This window comes from Dictyostelium discoideum (genome assembly GCF_000004695.1).
Source record: "Dictyostelium discoideum AX4 chromosome 5 chromosome, whole genome shotgun sequence".
Taxonomy (NCBI): Eukaryota; Evosea; class Eumycetozoa; order Dictyosteliales; family Dictyosteliaceae; genus Dictyostelium; species Dictyostelium discoideum.
Window position 1 is genome coordinate 608,421 of NC_007091.3, and position 20,000 is coordinate 628,420.

The following is a 20,000-nucleotide window of genomic DNA, read 5'->3' on the forward strand; positions in this document are numbered from 1 at the left end:
CGCCCTCACAAGGTCACTTTTTTTTTTTTTTTTTTTTTTTTTTTTTCAAAAATTCAAAAAAAAAAAAATATTTTTTTTCAATCCCATACAAAACTCAACAAGCAAACTAAAAAGTAATATATTTTTATAATTTTTTTATTTTTTTTTTTTCTTCCCTCTATTATTTTATTTTTTTTTTTAAAAAAAAACACAAAAAAATCATACAAAAAAAATAAAATAAAAAAAATAAAGTTCTGTTTAAAATAACCCTAAGCATTACATACCTATGTTTCAAATTTGCTTATAATTTTTTTTTTTTTTTTTTTTCAAATTTTTTTAAAAAAAAAAAAAAAAAAAAAAAAAAAAAAATTTGTTTAATTAAACAATATTTTTTTTTTTAAAAATAAAAAAATTATTATTAAAATAAACCAAAATTAAAAAAAAAAAAAAAAAAGGGAAAAAAAAAAAATTAAAATTTTGTTTAAAAAAAAAAAAAAAAAAAAAAAATTTTTTTTACCCAAAACTTTTCAAAAATTTCCAAAAATTTTTCCCAAAATTTTTTTTTTTAAAAAAACCCTTTTTTTCCTTTTTTTTTTTTCCTTTTCCTTCCTTTTTTTTTTTTTTTTTTTTTTTTAGGAAACACTACTTTTATAATTTAATGTTTTTTTTTTTTACAAATAATTAAAAAAAAAAAAAAAAAAAAAAAAAAGAAAAAGAAAAAGAAATAAAGAAAAAGAATGTCAAGAAATGGAGGTAATAATACAGAGAATACTATAACCACTAGATCACAAAGAATATCATTTAGACCAAGACCAATTGATATATCAAAACCATTACCAATTATAAGGACGGCTATTGATGATGATGAATCGACAGTATCTAGACTAGTGCCAATCATACCAACAGGTATGGAAGCAGCAGAAGAAGGTGAAACACATTTACAAGACATCATTCAAGCATCGGTTAAAATGAGACATGATCAATTACCCGAAATCCCAATTCCAGTGGTTAACGTAGTGGCAGGATATGACCAATCGTCGAATCCTCAACCTTTCTCAATTGGTTCCACCTATATACTGTATCATGAAAAGACCGAAGATGAGTGGGACCAAGTATGCGAATACGACGCAGATGACGACGATGAAGAGTTTGTCCAACAATTAAACCAAACCGCAATGAATTCCACCAACTTTCCACCAACCAAGAAGCCCATACTCTCTGTGGACAAATTCGAGCAAATTATCGATCGTTTCGAAAAGGATTTCTACTACTACGGTCAATGTGATCAATTAAAGTCTGAACAAATCTGTAAAGGTCTAAGACCACAATTTGCTCATATGATTCATCAACATTGGTTATCGAAAAGAAAGCAACTCACCAACAACACACTCATTCGTCGTCTGTTGAAACCACCCGATCGTGAAGATCCTTCACCTTTCAAAGCGTTTAGAACTCGTGAAATCGACAATAATAAATTGAAAAAGGCGAGAAAGAATGATGCTGCCTCTCTCTTAAAGATGACTCAATTACGTGAAGAAATTGAAAAAACTAGAATAATCTTGGAAATGATTAAAAAGAGAGAAAAATTAAAAAAAGATCATTTAAATCTAGTTTCACAATTATATAATAAATTAATTGAATTGGCTCAAATTAGACAAGAAGAAGATGATTTAATACCCAATTCAACTTCTTCAACTACTTCCACTAATATTAATAATATTTCATCATTATCATCTTCTTCTTCATCTTCATCATCTCATAAAAAGAAACATAAAGATAAATCATCTTCATCATCTTCATCTTCATCAACTGTCTCAATTAATAATAATAATAATAATAATAGTAGTAGTAATAGTAATAACAATAATAATAATAATAATAATAACAATAATAATAATAATAATAATAACAATAATAATAATACAATTAGTAATAGTAATAATAGTAGTAGTTCATCATTAATTTCAAGTAGTGGTCATTCAAATTTACAATCAATCTTATTAAATCAAAAGAACCCAACCGGTCCAGTATTTACCGAATCACATGGTATGCCAATACCCAATAGTAAAGCACGTCAAGAAGGTTATCGTCACTTTGTTGTTAAACCTGGTGAATTCCCAACACCATCATTAGAAAAACAATATGGAGAACATTCAAGATCTGAAAAATCAAAACCACCTTCAATTACATCTGATACAAATACAACATCATCATCAACATCATCATCATCATCAAATAATAATGAGATTATTATGATTGATGGTGATAATACTAATATTTTAACAGAAAAAGATAAACAAATTAATCAACAACAAAAACAAAAACAACAACAACAACAATTACAACCACCACAACCATTAACAAAAGAAGAAGAAATTGAAAGAGAGAAAAGGAAATTTCAAATGGATTATTTCAATTCAATATCAATACCGACATCAAAAGATTATTATCAACGTTTAGGTGATAATTATGAAGATGAGAAACCTGCATCACAAATAACTGCAGGTATATCAGGTTCATCAATTTCCACTGATAGTGAAAGTGATGTTGAGAGTGATTTCGAATATAATCAAAGAATCGCACCAATACCACCAACTAGACCACCTACCAATGGTAAAGGTGTACCAATTTATCCATCACTAAGTCAAGGTTACATCTTTGTTAATCATAATTATCCACCTGTATTAGGTCGTGTTAGATTAGGTCTCTATGGTAGAACTTATATAGATTATATACCTTATAATAACGATAATAGTAATGACGATGACGATGATGACGATGTTGATAACAATATTAATAATGATAATAATAATAATAATAAAAATAGTAGTGGTAATAATAACAATAATAATAGATCAAGAGGTAAAGGTAAAAACAATAGGAGTGGTGGTAAATCAAAGCCAACTTCCATATCAAATCCTTCTTTAGTTGCACCTCAATCTTATCAATTCATTGATGTTCAACCTTTACAACGTTTAAATCATAATCAACAACCAACTCAACCAAATTCATCACAAATAATAACTCAAAATATCGAAAACACAAATAATAATAATAATAATAATAATAATAAAAATAATAATAATAATGACATTTTGTCTAACATCCCTTTATGTAGTATTTCATCATCAATAATAACCACCGATTCAAATCACCTTTTAAATATTAAAGATAAGGGTGACTCAAATTTATCCGAAAATTTAAATAATAATAATAATAATAATAATGATAATAATAATGATAATGATAAAAATAATAATAATAATAATAGCGACTCTTTTACCTTGGCTGAAAATAAAATTAACAATACGAATTTAGATAAAATCGACAGTGTTGCCAATTCAACCGAAATCAATAATACTAATACTAATACTAATAATAATAATAATAGTAATAGTAATAATAAAAATGATGATAATGATAATAATAATAACATAATAAATAATAATACTATTAATAGCGATAATGATACCAATAGCGAAGAGGGTAATAATAATAATAATAATAATAATAATAATAATAATAATAATAATAATAATAATAATAATAATAATAATAATAATAATAATAATAATAGTAATAGTAATTTAAAAAGAAAATTTCAGGAAACTATAAATACTAATGGCACAAATGGAGTAACTAATAAAAATATCAATGTTGGTAATAATGGTCCAACTAAAACTGCCAAGTAAGTTTTTTAGTATTTTTTTATTTTTCCAGTTTTTTTTTTTTTTTTTTTTTTTTTTTTTTTTTTTTTTTTCTCCTTACTTTAAAAAATTTAAAATATTAATTTTCTCGACCAAAATTAAATAATAATTTAGGATTTTAGATTTTGAAGGTTTTGAAGTTATAAAAAATGGAAATGAGGAAAGTAATAATAATAATAATAATAATAATAATAATAATAATAATAATAATAATAATAATAATAATAAAAATAATAATAATAATAATAATAATAATAATAATAATAATAATAATAATAAAAATAATAATAATAATAATAATAATAATAATAATAGTAAAAAAACACCATCAAAAAAAAATTCAACAACTCAAACACCACCCCCACTAAATCCGAATAGTTCTATTGAAAAATACTTTACAAAGAAGCAGGTACCGTCGTCGTAGTGTAAAATTTAGTGTACAATTTATAAAAATAAAATAAAAAAAAAAAAATAAAAAAATTATTATTATTTTATTATCATTATTCTGAGTAAAGATAGATACCTTTTCCTCAATCGTCATAAATTTCCAATTTTTTTAATCACTTTTTCTGTCAAAATTTGTGATTATTATTTGAAAAAAAAAAAAAAAAAAAAAAAAGAATATCTTTTCGTCAGCAAATATTTTTTATAAAGATATTTTGTAAAATACTTTTTTTTTTTATTTTTTTTATTTTTTTTTTTTTTTAAAAACACATCATCAATAAAATAGGCATTATAATTTGATTTTAATTTTAATTTCCCTTTGATTTTTATTTTTTATTTTTTATTTTTTATTTTTTTTTTATTTTTATTTTTTTTTTTTTTATCCATAGTCCCATAGTTTCACTAATAATAAATTTATTTTTTTATTTTTTTTTTTTTTTTATTTTTTTTCATTTTCCAAATAAATTATTTACAACTTTTTTTTTTTTAAAAAAAAAAAACTAAAAATTGTAACTTCAGAAGTTCTAATTGTCAGTTTTTTTTTTATTTTTTTATTTTTTTTTATTTTTTTTTTTTAGCCCTAAAAAAGGATTTTTTTTATTTTATTTTATTTTTTTATTTTAATTTTTTTTTTTTTTAAAATTTTTGTTTTTTTTTCACTTTAGATATTTTCATAACGCCACAACAACAACAACATTTTTTTATTTCAATTTTATTTTCATGCCATTTTATATTTCGTAATAGTAATTCAAAAATAAAACAAAAATAAAAAAATAATAAAAAAAAAAAAAACTAAAAAACATTAAACATTTAGAATTAAAAAAAAAAAAAAAAAAAAATTAAAATTACCAAAATTAACCACCCCAAAAAAAACCAAAAAAAAATTAAAATTAAAAAAAAAAAAAAAAAAAAAAAAATGACACAATTAAAAAATAGGGAATCAAAACTAAATCATTTAAATAATAGTATTGAAAATGATGAAAAATATCAAATAAAATTTCAAAATAGTTGTAATAATAATAATAATAATAATAATAATAATAATAATAATAATAATAAAAAATTTAATTCCATAGAAAAAGTAGATGATAATTATAAAGAAGAGGAAGAAGAATACGATGATGATGATGATGGTGATGGTGATTATTCATCAGAAGAATATGATTCAGATAGTGATTATTCAAAATCAAATAAAAAATTAAATAAATTTACAATGTATGAAATGTTAATTAGTGAATTAATACATTTTTCAGCAAAAGGGGATGTAGGAGATTGTGAGGCAGTGATAGCAAAGATAAAGAGTCAACATAGTAATATCTCATTGAAGAGTTTATTGAATTCGTTGGATTCAGAGGGTAATACAGCATTACATTGGGCATGTTATAGAAAACATTTTCAAGTTGTGAAATATTTAGTATCGATTGGAGCCAATGCAAATACGGCCAATTCATCAGAGAAGCAAACTCCATTTCATTGGGCATGTGTGGCAGGTGACATTTATATCATACATCATTTGGTTCAGGTTGGAAATAGTGATATATTCCTTAGGGATCGCAGGGGTCTGAATTCACTGCTACTCTCGACCCACCACGATAGGTCATTGGACGTGGCGCGATATCTCCTCCACAAAGGCCTACCCGTGACCAGTAAGGATGACGAGGGACACACCGCACTCCATTGGGCATCGTTCTCGGGAAATTTAAAACTGATCCGACTGTTGATAAATAGGGGTGCCGACATCAACTCAATCGATAATTTACACAGAACTCCAATACATTGGTCGTCGTTCAAGGGCTACACCGAATGTACAGTGGCACTCCATGAAGAGGGTGCCAATTTGAATCTAAAAGATGCAGACAATAAAACTCCCTACGAATTGGCTTTAACTCGTTCAACTGATCCTTGTATTGCTTTCCTATGGAAAGCTCAAAAAATTGAGAAAAAGCAATTAACCAAGGGTAAGTCATCTCTAGAGTTGCAAGATAACGCAAATGTATACAATTACTTTTGGACCTTTATGGCGTTACTTGGAAATTTCCTTTTCTTTTATATTCTCTACTCCTTTAAATGGTACATTTCAATTCCATCAATAATTATACTTGGTAATTTTTGTCGTATCTATCTAACTCATCTTTGGGTTGATTATTGTACAAATCCATTACCTGTAACTTGGTGGATTGTTGGTTGTTTTATTTGTTATTGGACTTATTTCTTTCAAATTCTATGGTGTAAGTTTTAATTTAATTATTAAAATAATCTTTATTATACAAATTTTAATCCTTTTTTTTTTTTTTTTTTTTTTTTTTTTTTTTCCAAAAAGATGTTCCAAATTATATATTTTGCCATACAGTTATATCAATTTTAAGTGCCATTTTTTTTTATGGATTATGTTGTTTACCATTTTCAAATGCTGGTATTATAAAATCATCACCTGATGAAGATTTAAAAGATTTCATTTATAGAATTGAAAATAATCAACCAATACCTGAAATTTGTCCAACTTGTGATGTATGTTTATTATTATTATTATTATTATTATTATTATTATTATTATTATTATTATTATTATTATTATTATTATTATTATTATTATTATTATTATTATTATTATTATTATTATTATTATTATTATTATTAAAATTTATATATATATTAATAATTGTTATTATTATTATTTTTTTATTAGATTCATAAACCATTAAGATCAAAACATTGTAAATTTTGTAAACAATGTGTTGCTAGATTCGATCATCATTGTATTTGGATTAATAATTGTGTTGGTACTGCAAATCATAGATTATTTTTATTAGTTTTGTCATTGTATAGTGCAATAGCAATTCCAATTTATTATGTTGCTTTTAAATGTAAGATTTAAATTTTAAAATATTTATTATTATTATTATTATTTATTAATTTTTTTTTTTTTTTTTTTTTTTATTTTCATTTTCTTATTAGTTTTACAATTAGATTTAAATGCACCATCATTTGATGATGGATATAAACAAGCATTTGAATATTATTATGATACACATAGAATGGTTTCAATATTTTTAGTTTATGGATTATTAGCATGGATTTGGATATTAAAGTTGTTGAGCGCTCAAATTTTAGGTATCATTTTCAATTGTACATTAAATGAATTATTAAACTTGGCAAGATATTCTTACCTAAGAAAAGATGGTAAATGGAATGTATTTCATCGTGGTTTCTTTTCAAATATTACAGAGTTCTTTATTGGTAGTAAAAAATGGTTTACATTTTTTAATTTTCCAATCGACTCAAACTTAATTAATAATAATAATAATAATAATATTAATAATATTAATATTAATAGTAACACTATAAATGTAAACACCAAAATCACTACAAATACTTCCAAAACTATTAAAGTTAATTAATTCTTATAAAATAAATAATAAAAACAAAAAATTAATTTAATTATTTATGTATGTTTTTTATTTTATTTTATTTATTTATTTTATTTTATTTTATTTTATTTTATTTATTTATTAATTAAACGATATCATAATCATTATTTTTATTTAAATTATCATTTTGAGTGTCATAATTTGGTGAATTTGGATGTTGATAATCTTTTGAAGTGTCACCAGTTGACATGAATAAACCACCTGGTTTATCACCTTTGTAATCCAGTTCCCTAGCTTGTTGAACGGTTGCACAACAACCACACCAACAACAACAAACACAATCACCAATACTTGTACCTCTGATATTATGTTTCGCCCTTATTTCATACCTATTTAAACAAGCAGCAAATGGTAAACAAAAAAATGAAAATAAACATTCTATTATTAATTATTAATTATTATTGTTAATTAAATAAAATTATTTTTAAATTAATAATCAAAATGAATAAATAAATTAAATAATTATTTTTTAAAAAATAAAATAAAATAAAATAAAATAAAATAAAATAAAATAAAATAAGAATAAAATACATACGCCCACAACCAAATGCATCTCTTTTTAAAGTTGCCCTTTGTCTTGCTACTTGACAAGGACAGCAACAACATGTAACTAAAGATATCTGCATAAAAATTAGTATTAGGTTAATAATATTTTTTTTTTTTTTTTTTTTTTTTTTTTTTACTTACAAATGGTGTAGAACAACAATCAAATATAGGGAAACTCCAATTACTCATATTTTCATCCCTTTTTTTTTTTTTTTTTTTTTCTGTTTTGTTTTTATTTTCCTATTTTTAATATTTTTAATATTTTTAATATAACCTTTTTTTTTTTTTTTTTTTATTTTTTTGTTTTAAGTGAATCTAAAAATAACATAAAAAAAAAAAAAACTAAATTTATTTTCATAAAAATTATATCTGTATTAAAAGTTATTATAAATTTAATTTGAATATTATTGTTTTTTGTGTTACTAAGAATGAAATTGAAATATAAATTTTTATTTTTATTTTTTTTTTATTTTTTTTTATTTTTTTTTTTTTTAATTTTGAATTTTATTTTTTTTAATTTTTTTTTATTTTTTTTAATTTTTTATAAGGTAATATTCGTTTAAAATGGACATCCTGGTTATTTGGGAGTGATTAAAATTTTTTTTAATCTGATTTACTAAAAATGAATAAAAAAATTAAAAAACCTTAAAAACCCCAAAAAAAAAAAAACCCCAAAATTTAAAAAAAAAAAAAAAAAAAAAAAAAAAAAAACCCAGAAAAAGAAAAAGAAAAAGAAAAAAAAAAAAAAAAAAAAAAAAAAAAAAAAAAAATTAGGTCAAATTTGTGAGATAAAAAAAAAAAAAAAAATAGATTTTTTATTTTTTATTTTTTATTTTTTTATTTTTTATTTTTTTTTTTTTTTTAACCTATAAAACCATCATACATTAAAAACTTTATCTTTATAACAATTTTTCGTTCATTTTTTTGTTTATTTATTTTTTATTTTAATTTTTATTTTTTTAATTTTTTATTTTTTATTTTTTTAATTTTTTTTTTTTTTAATTTTTTAATTTTTTTAATTTTTTTTTTTTTTATTTTAAATAACACACACCAAATTTTTAATAAATAATATTCAAACAATAAAAAAAAAAAAAAAAAACAATAAAAGTAGTAGTAATAATAATAATAATAGTAAAATTGTATATAAAAAAAAAAACAACGTTTAGAATTAAAATATAGAATAATTTAGAAAAAAAAAATGTACAACAATAATAATAATTTTGGTGGAGGTGGTTATAATCAAGGTGGAGGATATAACAGTGGTGGATATAATAATAATGGCGGTGGATATAATAATAATAATGGTGGATATAATAATAATAATAATAATAATGGTGGATATAATAATAACAGACCTCAACAACAACAACAACAACAACAACAATATGTAAATAATAATAATAATAGTTTTGATAATAATGGTTACGGAGGCGATGATGATGTCACAAATAATTCTGACTATCAATCAACTACTAGAAATATTCAACAAATTCAAAATGCTGTACAAATATTAACTAAATTAGTTCAACTATTGGGTACACCAAAAGATTCAATGGATACTAGAGAAAAAATGTATTTATTAAATTTATACAATTGCATATACAAAATTATCATACTAACATATCACTTTTTTTTTTTTCTTCTCTCTTATTCTCAAAAATTTAGCCGTAATTGTGTTGATTCAACAACTCATTTAATTTCATCAGAATCTGGCAAGGTTAAAAACCTTACATCTTTAGCAAGTCGTTCACGTGATTCAAAAAATGTAAGAAATAATTTAGAAATTATTTTATTTAAAAATAATAATACTAATTGATTTTTTATTATTATTATTATTATTATTATTATTATTATTATTATTATTATTATTATTATTATTATTATTATTATTATTACTATTTAGAAATTATTATATCAAAAATTAGTTAAAGAATTTAATAATTGTTTACAACAATTTAAAGATATTGCACAAGTTGCAACTAAAAAAGAGAAAACAACACCATTACCAGTTGCACCAGATCATCAACAACCAACAACATTTGGAAGAAACAACAACAGCAATAATAATAATCAAAATAATCACTTTTTAAATAATCAACAACCATATTATGATGATGATAATAGAGAGGACGAACATCAAAGTTTGATGGAATCATCACGTAGACAACAATTGGCACAAATTGAGGCAGAAAGAGAATATCAAAATTCAATCATTCAAGAAAGAGATGAAGGTATTCGTAAGATTGAACAATCGATCGTTGAGATTAATGAAATCTTTGTAGATTTATCAGGTTTGGTTGCAGAGCAAGGCGTTATGATTAATACCATTGAAGCTAGTCTTGAATCAACTACTATCAATACAAAAGAGGGTGTCAATCATCTTAGAGAAGCAAGCAAAAATCAAAAATCCTCTAGAAATAAAATGTGTTGGATTGTACTCATTCTCTTAATTGTTTGTGCTGTTTTAGGTGTTATTTTATTCTTTACTTTAAGAAAATAGAGTAATCAAATAACAATAATAATAATAATAATAATAATAATAATAATAATAATAATAATAATAATAATAATAATAATAATTTATAATTAATAAAAATAGCACCAATATATTTTAGTAAAGAAATGAAATAGAATAATAGTTTTCTTTTCAAAGATTTAACAGAAAAAAAAAAAAATAAAATAACAAAAACAACAAAAAAAAAAAAAAACAAAAAATAAAAAATAAAAAATAAAAAATTAATTTCGAACATACAAAATATTTTATAAACATTTAATCTAAAAATAAAAAAATATCTGAGATAACCCAGCAAATTCACCAACAAGCAGAAAAGCACGCAAAAATTTTCACTGGTAAACCTTTTTTGTGGAATCAACTTAATTTTTGGTTGAGAATTTAAAATATTAAATAAATGATAGATCTGTTATGATTGATCTATCTATCCTTTAAAAAAAAAAAAAAAATTAAAAATAAAAAAAAACCTTTTTTTTTTATTCATATAATTTTCCCAAAATATATTTTTTTTTTTTTTTTTTTAAAAATGTTTTTTTCCCATAAAAAAGATAACTTTTTTTAAAGTTTTTTATTTAATAAGTTTTTAATTATAATTAAAATTGGGTTTTAAAAGGGTGAAGGGGAAAGTGGTTACTTCGAAGAGATCATTTTTTAAAGAAAAAAAATCAACAATTATTTAGGCTAATTGGTTAATTTAACTTACTGCGTATAAAATGGAAATATTGAACTGTTTCAATAATTCCAAAACCCACTTCCGCAAACACTCAAAAAACCTTTTTCTGATTAGTTTTTTATTTATGAATTTTAAAATATAATGCAATTATTATTATTATTATTATTTTTATTATTATTAAATTAATATTATCATTATTATTATTATTATTATTATTATTATTATTATTATTATTATTATTATTATTTTTAATTTAAATTATCAAATAAAGAGTTTTAATTTTAAAAAATCAATTAAGTTAAAATTAAAAAAAAAAAAAATCCACTTTTAAATATGATTGTATTTAAATTAAATAAATTAATCAAATAATAAAATTTTGTTATTTTTTACTTTTTTTTTTTAAAATATCCAGTTTTAAGTATTCTGATACTTTATAAGAATTATTATTATTTTTTTTTTTGAATAAACAATTGCTAATAATATTCAACATTCAGTTTTAAAATTTTAATTTTGTTTTTTTAGAAATATCCTTTTTTAAAAAAAAATAATTTACAAAAAAGGGAAATGGTGGTGTTTTTATTTTTTGAGGTTTTTTTTATTTTTTTTTATTTTTTTTTAATTTTTTAATTTTTTAATTTTTTAATTTTTTTTTTTTTTTTTTTTTTTTTTTTTTTTTTTTTTTTAATCCGAAATACAAATACCTGTACCAATACTTTAATTAACATTTTTAAATATATATATATAAAAAAAAAAATAATATATAGGTAATAAAAACAAAAAAAAAAAAAAATGAGTAAAATTGAAGAAATCATTAATACAGAAATTAAATTACATCAACAATTCAAAAATGTTAATGTTATTGGATTCGATATGGATATGGCAATTGTTAGATATAATAATAATGAAACAGCAACATTAATATATGAATGTGTATTAGAGCATTTAGTTACAGTATTCCCATTTTTAAAAGAGTCGAAATTGGATTTTTCATTTAGTAAGCGTGGATTAGTAATTGATTTAGAACTTGGGTTAATATTAAAATTAGATAATAAGAAGAGAGTTATAAAAGCATTTAGAGGTAAATCAATTGTATCAAAAGAAGAAATAGATTCAATATATCATGATGAAAAGGTAATTGGTTCAGAATCACCATTGAAAGATTATGATGGTAGTAATTCAGCACGTTTCTTTACAATGATATCATTCTTTGAAACACCGATTACATCAGTCATTAGAGATTTCATGGAATATCAAAATAGTGAATCAATTCGTTTAGGTAAACCAATAGATTATTCAACATTCAAACAATTGGCTAAAGAAATTTCAATCTCATTCGCAAAACATTTCAATGACTTTACCACTGGTCATTATTATACATCATTTAAAAAAGATCCTTCAAAATACATTTACAAAGTTTCCAATCGATTAAAGAATTGGTTAATGGAAATTCGTTCAAAAAATAATACAAAAGTAATTTTAATTACAAATTCAAAATCTGAATATTGCCATTCTGTAATGGAATATTCATTTGGTGAAAACTTTAGAGACTATTTCGATTGTATCATCGTTGATGCAAAGAAACCTGAATTTTTCAAGAGTGATATCAATTCAAAACCTTTCACAAAGTTAATGACTTTTTATCCAAAAGAGAAATCTGATTACATTGAATGCTCAAATATTGAACTTGGTGTTTCTCATGATACAATCTTTAAAGGTGGTAATATTCATTTGGTTTTAAATAAATTAAAAGATCATTTCAAAAAAGATCAAATTTCATTTTGTTATGTTGGTGATAATTTAATTGGTGATGTTGTGGCTCCAAAACAGTAAGTTTTTTTTTTTTTTTTTTTTTTTTTTTTTTTTTTTTATTTCAACTATATTTTTAATAATATATTAATAATTAATATAAAAATTATAAATCATTATTATTATTAGAGTTAAATTAATGACAGTTGCAATTATTGAAGAAATTCAAGATCCTGATGAAATTATAATTTTAAAAAGAGAAAAGAATACAAAGAGTCAAGAAGTTCAAGTTAATAGTGAAGGTTTAGTTGAAAGATCAACTGGTAAAACAAATTATGTTTGGGGTTCATTCTTTCATATTCATGACGATCATGAAAATTTAAGTATTGATACTTTTTGGTCAAGTATTCTTAGAGATAATGCCGATATTGTAGTTTATGGTGTTGATACTTTAGTCGAATATTATTATCAAGATAAATTCGATAATAAAGATACTTTATCACCATGTGCCGTTGTTTATGGGGGTTATTAAAAAAAAAAAACAAACAATTATTTACAAATAAATTAAAAATTTGGAAAAAAAAAAAAAAAAAAAAAAAAAAAAAAGAAAAACTTTGTAGTATTTAATTTATAAAATTTTAGTGTTTATTTATTATTATTATTATTTTTTAAACAACTGTATAAGTGAAACCATTTGAAGTACCAAATACTTCAGGTTGAGTTGAAGAATATACTTTTGTTGGAGGCATAGTGAAACTACCTTTACTTGTAACAATACATTTATAACTAACTTGATAAGAACCAGGTGAAATACTTGAACCTTGGTAAATAACTTTATCACGTCTAGTTTCACGATGTGAAAATGGTTGATAGAACCAAATTAAACGATCATTATTAATTAGATCATTTTGATAGTTTGATAATTTTAAGTGACGTTGATAAGGTATTGGGTTTGAACCTGAACCACTATTATCAATGTTATTATCAATTGGATCTATACCACCACTTGCTGGATCTTCAATGAAAACATCATTCATAAAATCAGGAACTGTAACTGATAAAATTACCATTACTTCTTGACCACGATAAAATTCACGAGGATTATTATTATTATTATTATTATTATTATTATTATTATTATTATTATTATTATTATTATTATTATTATTATTATTATTATTATTATTATTATTATTATCACTGCTAACACCAACACCACTAATATCTTTAATGATTTTCTCAACATAAAATCCATTGTAAATTGGTTTATTTGGAATATTAACTGGTGTATAATCAATACCAACTGCAACTGAAACTTGGCCATTACCAATGGAACTGAAAAAAACCGTTTTATTGCTAATTAAAGAAGAGTATGGGATTTGTTTTTCAACATTTTCTGCACTAGTATTTGTTGTGAAATTATATGCTAATAAGATTGGTGGAGGTGGTGATGATTTTGTTATTGGATTTTGATAAGCTTTAAACTTAAGATTTGGTGATTGATTTTTATTTGATTTATCATAGAATGTAATTGAAATTAATGATAATGCTTCTTGTTGTGAAGATATACCAAAAATATAAGGACGTTGTTGTGACAATATTACTTGAGATAGTTGGCCATCGACACTAATGAAATTAATCATTTTCGATAAAATTGGTTGAGTATCAGGATCTTTTCTTAAAGAGAATAAAATGGAAGCATAATTTGTTAAATCTAAGATATTTGAATTTGATTGACCAACTCTTGAATCATCACTAATATAGGCTGTTCTACCTTGAATATGAATTTTATTCTTTAAGTTATTTACTACCACTCCAATGAATTGTGAAGATGATGGTTCACCTTGGATTAATGCAGCCAATGCGAAATAAGTTTGACAAAGTAATGAACAGTTATCAGTGATATTGGCAGTTAAAGCATTAAATGAATATAGATCATTTAATTCTTCATCTTTTGGTGCCCAATAATAACCAAGACCAACTGATGCTAAACCAATCAATTCTTTATTAATTGGTGTTTTTGATTTAATTGATTGGCTCAATTGAGCATTAACTTGAAAATCAATGAAATCATTCCAAGTTGAAATATTTGACATTATTGACCAACCTGCTGTATTTGTTGCATCCATTAAAGATTTTAGAACCACTGCATACAATGTTGGATATAGTTCAGGATTACCTTGTGGGTACCATGAAATTCCGTTTGAACGAGTGTAAACGTAGAATCCATCATTTACACTTTCAAGTACTTGTTGTGATTTGACAATCAATGTTGAATTATAACTATAGGCAGATAATGCACCAAATGTAACTTGTTGTGATAATAAATCAACTGATGAAGGTAATCGTTTCTTTGAAATTGATAATAGATTTAAACATTTCTCTTCAACAATTGGATAGTTACCAACACCAACAGTCATTTTCAAACTACCAATACCACCTTCACTTTGAGGTAATGTTAAGAATTCAGCCGAGGTTGAATTTGCTTTAACTTCGAAACTTGTACCAATATATAGTGGTGATTGTTTACCAAGTACAGAGAATTCCGATGTTACACCATTCAATATCTTACCAGAAGATTTTTGTTCTAAAAAGAAAAAGACAACTGCATTACATTGATATTTTGCAACCAATGGGAAAACAATATTAACTGAGGTTTTACTATCTTCACTAAATATAATATCTTGTTTTTGTTGAACTTGATTAACCTTTGTTGGACCAAATTCAATGCATGCTTCTTTATATTTTGCAATTACTCTTAAATCTGAAACATCAATACCTTGATCAATACGTGTTATACTAACACCAGCTTCAAATTTATCACCGGTTCTAACGAATCTTGGTGAAAAACTAATCATATTAATATCTTTTCTTGAGATTAAGCTTGATTCTTTTGAATAAAGTTTATGTGTCTTTGTTATAGCATAAACTCTAACAATAAATGTTGTTAAATCATCTGGTAATTTGAATCCAATATTAGCACGACCATTTTCAACAATTGTTTTACCAATAAATAATGGTGTAGTTTTAAAGTTTGTATTAATTGGTAAACCATTTGTAGGTGAAGGTGTTGGAGTTCGTGTTGCTGAATCATCTGATTGTCTTGATTCAGCAGCGATTGGTCCACCACCATTAAAACCTTTTGAAAAATATTGGAAACTTCCACCACCACCATAATTTGGTTCGGTTAACCATTGATTACTATATTGAAAATAATTTGCTATACTACTTGTTAAATCTAAATTCTTTGACCAATAAAAGTAACCCCATCTATCAAAATCTAAAATTCTATTTACAACTGCCAACATTTCACCATAATTATGAATTAAATTGAAACGTGAATCTGAAACCGAGTTATAAAGACTATCGAATAAAAGTTGATCACCATTTGCGATTGGATTAGCATAGATATCATAATTTCTTTTATCAACAATCATGACACAAGCTTCAACTTGTTCATTAATTGGTGAGTTTGTTCCTGGATCATTAATTTCAATTGTAAATGATACATTTCCAGCTGGTTGATAGATTTTATTTTGTTTATCAAAATAAATTGAAATATTCATTTTTGGAAGATCTTTAATTTGAAAAGATTTAGAAATGATTTGAGGATTTGGTCTTGATGCATCAAAAGTTGTCAATGATGTAGTTTGAGTCGCTGATAATTTAAAAGAATATTTATTACCAACTAAAACACCAACAACTGATAATCTTTTAGATTCACAACCAGTTGGAATTTTTATTGATAAAGTTTGGAAACCATGTGATTTGTTTGATATTTGTCTCCATGTATTTGTATTACCACACCCATATCTTAAGGTGAATGTACCACTTTTGAATGGATTATAATAACGAATATTAATGGTTTCACTTGGTAAATATTCATTCTTTTCATTATAGGTTAATAAATTCTGGGGTGGTGAAAATATTGATTTCGAATCGATTTTGTATTTATAAAGTTTTGTCATTATCTTACCACCACCACCACCACCATTATTATTACCTGGTAAAACAACAGTTGCCAAAAGATAATAATTTAAATTTTGAGATGATGATGAAGATGGTAAAACAACAAAACAATTTGATTGGCCTACATCAGTAATGGAATTTGATTTAAATCTGCATGATGTTCCACCACTTTTTAACATGTCATTTGAAAGTTTGTTTGAAGTTAAATCACCAATAATTAAACTATTTGATTTATCTAATGGCGGTGGAATATTTTTGTCCCAAATATTATAAATTGAATTTTTAATAACTTTAAAATCATTGTTTGTTGAAGTTGAGGTTGAAGTTAAATCAATTGATGAATCTGTTGAAATTAATTTCAACTCAATTGTTATATTTGAAATTTCAAGACCAGATGTTTGATTAATCAATGAAGCGGATGCACTTGATGGATAACCAAAGAAAATCGTATCAGTTTGAACCTCTAAACGATATTCTGTTGTCAATGCATAGACATACAATGGATCCTCTTTAATTAAAGATCCAGTTGAATCTAAATAACTACCAGTACAAACGAAAACATCACCATCTTTTAATTGTGTATTTGAAAAATCAAATGTTAATGTTGCCAATCCTGAATTATCTGTAGTGATTGATTTTGATGAGATAAAACCTAAAGATCTTGATGAATCAATTGAATTTCTACTGAAGATACAAACAATTGTAACATTTTTATTTGGTAATGGTGTACCTAAATAAGTTGTAGTTTGAATATTAAAACTTGTTTCAAGTGATTGATCATCATCATCATCATCATCATCGCCACCACCATGAGCATTCTTTTTACCAGCAACATTTAATTGAATAAATCTTTTATTTTGTTTGATATCAATTAAACCAGATGGTATACGTGGATCACTAATTAAAATATCACCATAAAAGTAAACATCAGAACCAGAATCGGAATTTGTATCTTTACCTTGAACTAATATTGTGTAAGGTCCCATTGAAACTTGATCTGGTATATCAATTGTTATATTGGAAGTGCCATAATCATCGTCAACATCAATCTCTTGAGAGAATTCCCTAACACTATTTAAAATTGTCCAAGTGATTGAGAGTGTGAAACGATATCTATTGTAATCGCCGCTCATATAGACTTTACAATTGATTTTTTCACCAGCATTATAAAGTTTTCTATCAGTTACAATTACGGCTGAACTTTTTGTACTATAGGGTACGGAATTGTATGTATATAGGATTGAATCGGTTTTGGCGATATACAATTTCGATCCACCATCATATTCAACCACAACGATACCATTGGCATTATTAGTTTTAAAATCAACTGTACCTAAATTTGAAGTTTTCTTTGAAGCGCCACCAACCAAAACGATATCTCTTTCATTGGGTACTTTTATACTATCAACTATCTGATATAAACTAACGGATGCATTCTTTACATTTGAACCATCTGATAAACGTGTTACCCAACAACCAATTGAATTTGATGACGATACTAGTATTGATACACCAACATCGGTACTTGATATGAAATTTAAACGATACTGTGGTTCACAATCATAATTATGACCCAATGTTTGTAATTCCAAATAAACACCAGATTGTTTCCATAATGATTTACTATCTAATGAACTATTATAAAAATTTGTTGAAGTTGGTTCTTCCAATACCATAGAGTTCATTAAATTTTGTTTCATCAAATTCTTACCATTTACAAATGATTTCAATGCTTGTTTCAAATTTGACTTTGTTATTGGATAACCTGATATCTTATGTGGTCCTGCTGGTTTACACTTTTCATTTCCAATATTATTATTACTACTATATAAATTTTGATGAAATATTATAAAATCATTTATTGGTGGTAATGATGTTGGTGATGGTGGTTGTTGCTGCTGATGATCTTGTTTATCTTTACTATTATTTGTTGTTGTGGTTGTTGAAGTATCACCAACATCTTCTTCTTTTATTTTATCATCACTCTTTTCAATTTTAGTTTGAAAATCATAAGCATCATATGATGTCTGAAATGATGAAACCATTGCCATTGTAAAATTCCAACTATTACCAATCAATGGTAATCCCCAACAATCGGTTATATCTTTATTACTACTAACTTTAATTGTATAATTCACACCATATTTTAAACCAATTATATGAATTAAGAATGATGAATCTTCTTTATTTAATTTACTTGTAAATTGTAATGGTGCCGATGTTGATGTTGTTGTTGGAGTTGGATAAATTGAAATTGTTGATGCCAATTTCAAAGATGTAATACCTTTAGAAAGACCATGTCTAATAGCCAATTTTTGAATTACACTTGATAAAACATCATTATTAAAATCAAATGAAAATTGTTTTAGACCTGTGAAATCAATAATTGTTGATTCCTTTAATACACCAGATTTGTCATTTATTTTTGTACCTTTTTTAAATTCGAATCTATAAAATTTTCCAACCATCAATGATTTATTATCATTAAATTCAATACATAAATAATAATTTTCTCTTCTATTATTATTATTATTATTATTACCATTTGGATAATATATAAATTCACTATGAAATCTATTTTTTAAATTAGTAAATTTTTATGAATTTTTTTCAAAATTATTATTATTATTATTATTATTTAAACTATTTAAATCTTACCCAGGAAATATAGTTGTTGTATTTGGACAAGTTATAACTTTATATGGAATTGGTTTTCTTTGATTATCACTCCTACTACTACTACTATTATTATTTAATGATTGATTTATAAATTGATAAGCAACTAATGATTTTGAAATATAATTTGAATCAATTTGTTCATTAAAAAAGAATTTAATTTTAGCATCAGGTGGTATTTCATAATAAACTTTATCATTGAGATAATAAGAAGATCTCCAATAATTATTTGTAAAATTTAAAGTTTTCTCAGAGATAACTTCATGGATTGTAATTGTTGGTTGTGGTGTTGTAAAAGTGATTGATGTTGGTGTACTTGA

General features: G+C 23.7%; 6 protein-coding genes across 6 annotated transcripts in view; 4 read left to right on the forward strand and 2 right to left on the reverse strand.

The window, feature by feature from the left end:
• Positions 1–716: 716 nt before the first annotated feature.
• Positions 717–4,110, forward strand: DDB_G0287727 (hypothetical protein; the record flags this gene model as incomplete). The annotated part of the gene is made up of 2 exons (XM_631920.1): positions 717–3,667; positions 3,801–4,110. The coding sequence occupies 2 exons, from the start codon at positions 717–719 to the stop codon at positions 4,108–4,110; spliced, it is 3,261 nt and encodes a 1,086-aa protein (XP_637012.1).
• Positions 4,111–5,046: 936 nt separating this feature from the next.
• Positions 5,047–7,528, forward strand: DDB_G0287729 (hypothetical protein; the record flags this gene model as incomplete). Its single annotated transcript, XM_631921.1, has 4 exons — positions 5,047–6,358; positions 6,451–6,638; positions 6,817–6,994; positions 7,086–7,528. The coding sequence occupies 4 exons, from the start codon at positions 5,047–5,049 to the stop codon at positions 7,526–7,528; spliced, it is 2,121 nt and encodes a 706-aa protein (XP_637013.1).
• Positions 7,529–7,643: 115 nt separating this feature from the next.
• On the reverse strand, positions 7,644–8,293 carry DDB_G0287731 (hypothetical protein; the record flags this gene model as incomplete). The annotated part of the gene is made up of 3 exons (XM_631922.1): positions 7,644–7,936; positions 8,094–8,178; positions 8,246–8,293. 3 exons carry the CDS (start codon positions 8,291–8,293, stop codon positions 7,644–7,646), a joined length of 426 nt encoding a protein of 141 aa, XP_637014.1.
• A 1,009-nt stretch (positions 8,294–9,302) lies between these two features.
• Positions 9,303–10,604, forward strand: syn7A (syntaxin 7; the record flags this gene model as incomplete). The annotated part of the gene is made up of 3 exons (XM_631923.1): positions 9,303–9,676; positions 9,770–9,869; positions 10,008–10,604. 3 exons carry the CDS (start codon positions 9,303–9,305, stop codon positions 10,602–10,604), a joined length of 1,071 nt encoding a protein of 356 aa, XP_637015.1.
• A 1,474-nt stretch (positions 10,605–12,078) lies between these two features.
• DDB_G0287735 (hypothetical protein) lies at positions 12,079–13,567 on the forward strand (the record flags this gene model as incomplete). The annotated part of the gene is made up of 2 exons (XM_631924.1): positions 12,079–13,115; positions 13,225–13,567. 2 exons carry the CDS (start codon positions 12,079–12,081, stop codon positions 13,565–13,567), a joined length of 1,380 nt encoding a protein of 459 aa, XP_637016.1.
• Positions 13,568–13,703: 136 nt separating this feature from the next.
• DDB_G0287873 (hypothetical protein) overlaps positions 13,704–20,000 on the reverse strand; it is a gene marked incomplete at both ends in the record, with an annotated part of 6,945 nt that continues 648 nt past the window's right edge. The window contains 2 exons of the mRNA XM_631925.1: positions 13,704–19,578; positions 19,663–20,000. The exon at positions 19,663–20,000 is cut by the window's right edge and continues 648 nt beyond it. Of these exons, the coding sequence (XP_637017.1) occupies positions 13,704–19,578; positions 19,663–20,000 (6,213 nt within the window). The remainder of the gene's footprint in view (positions 19,579–19,662) is intronic.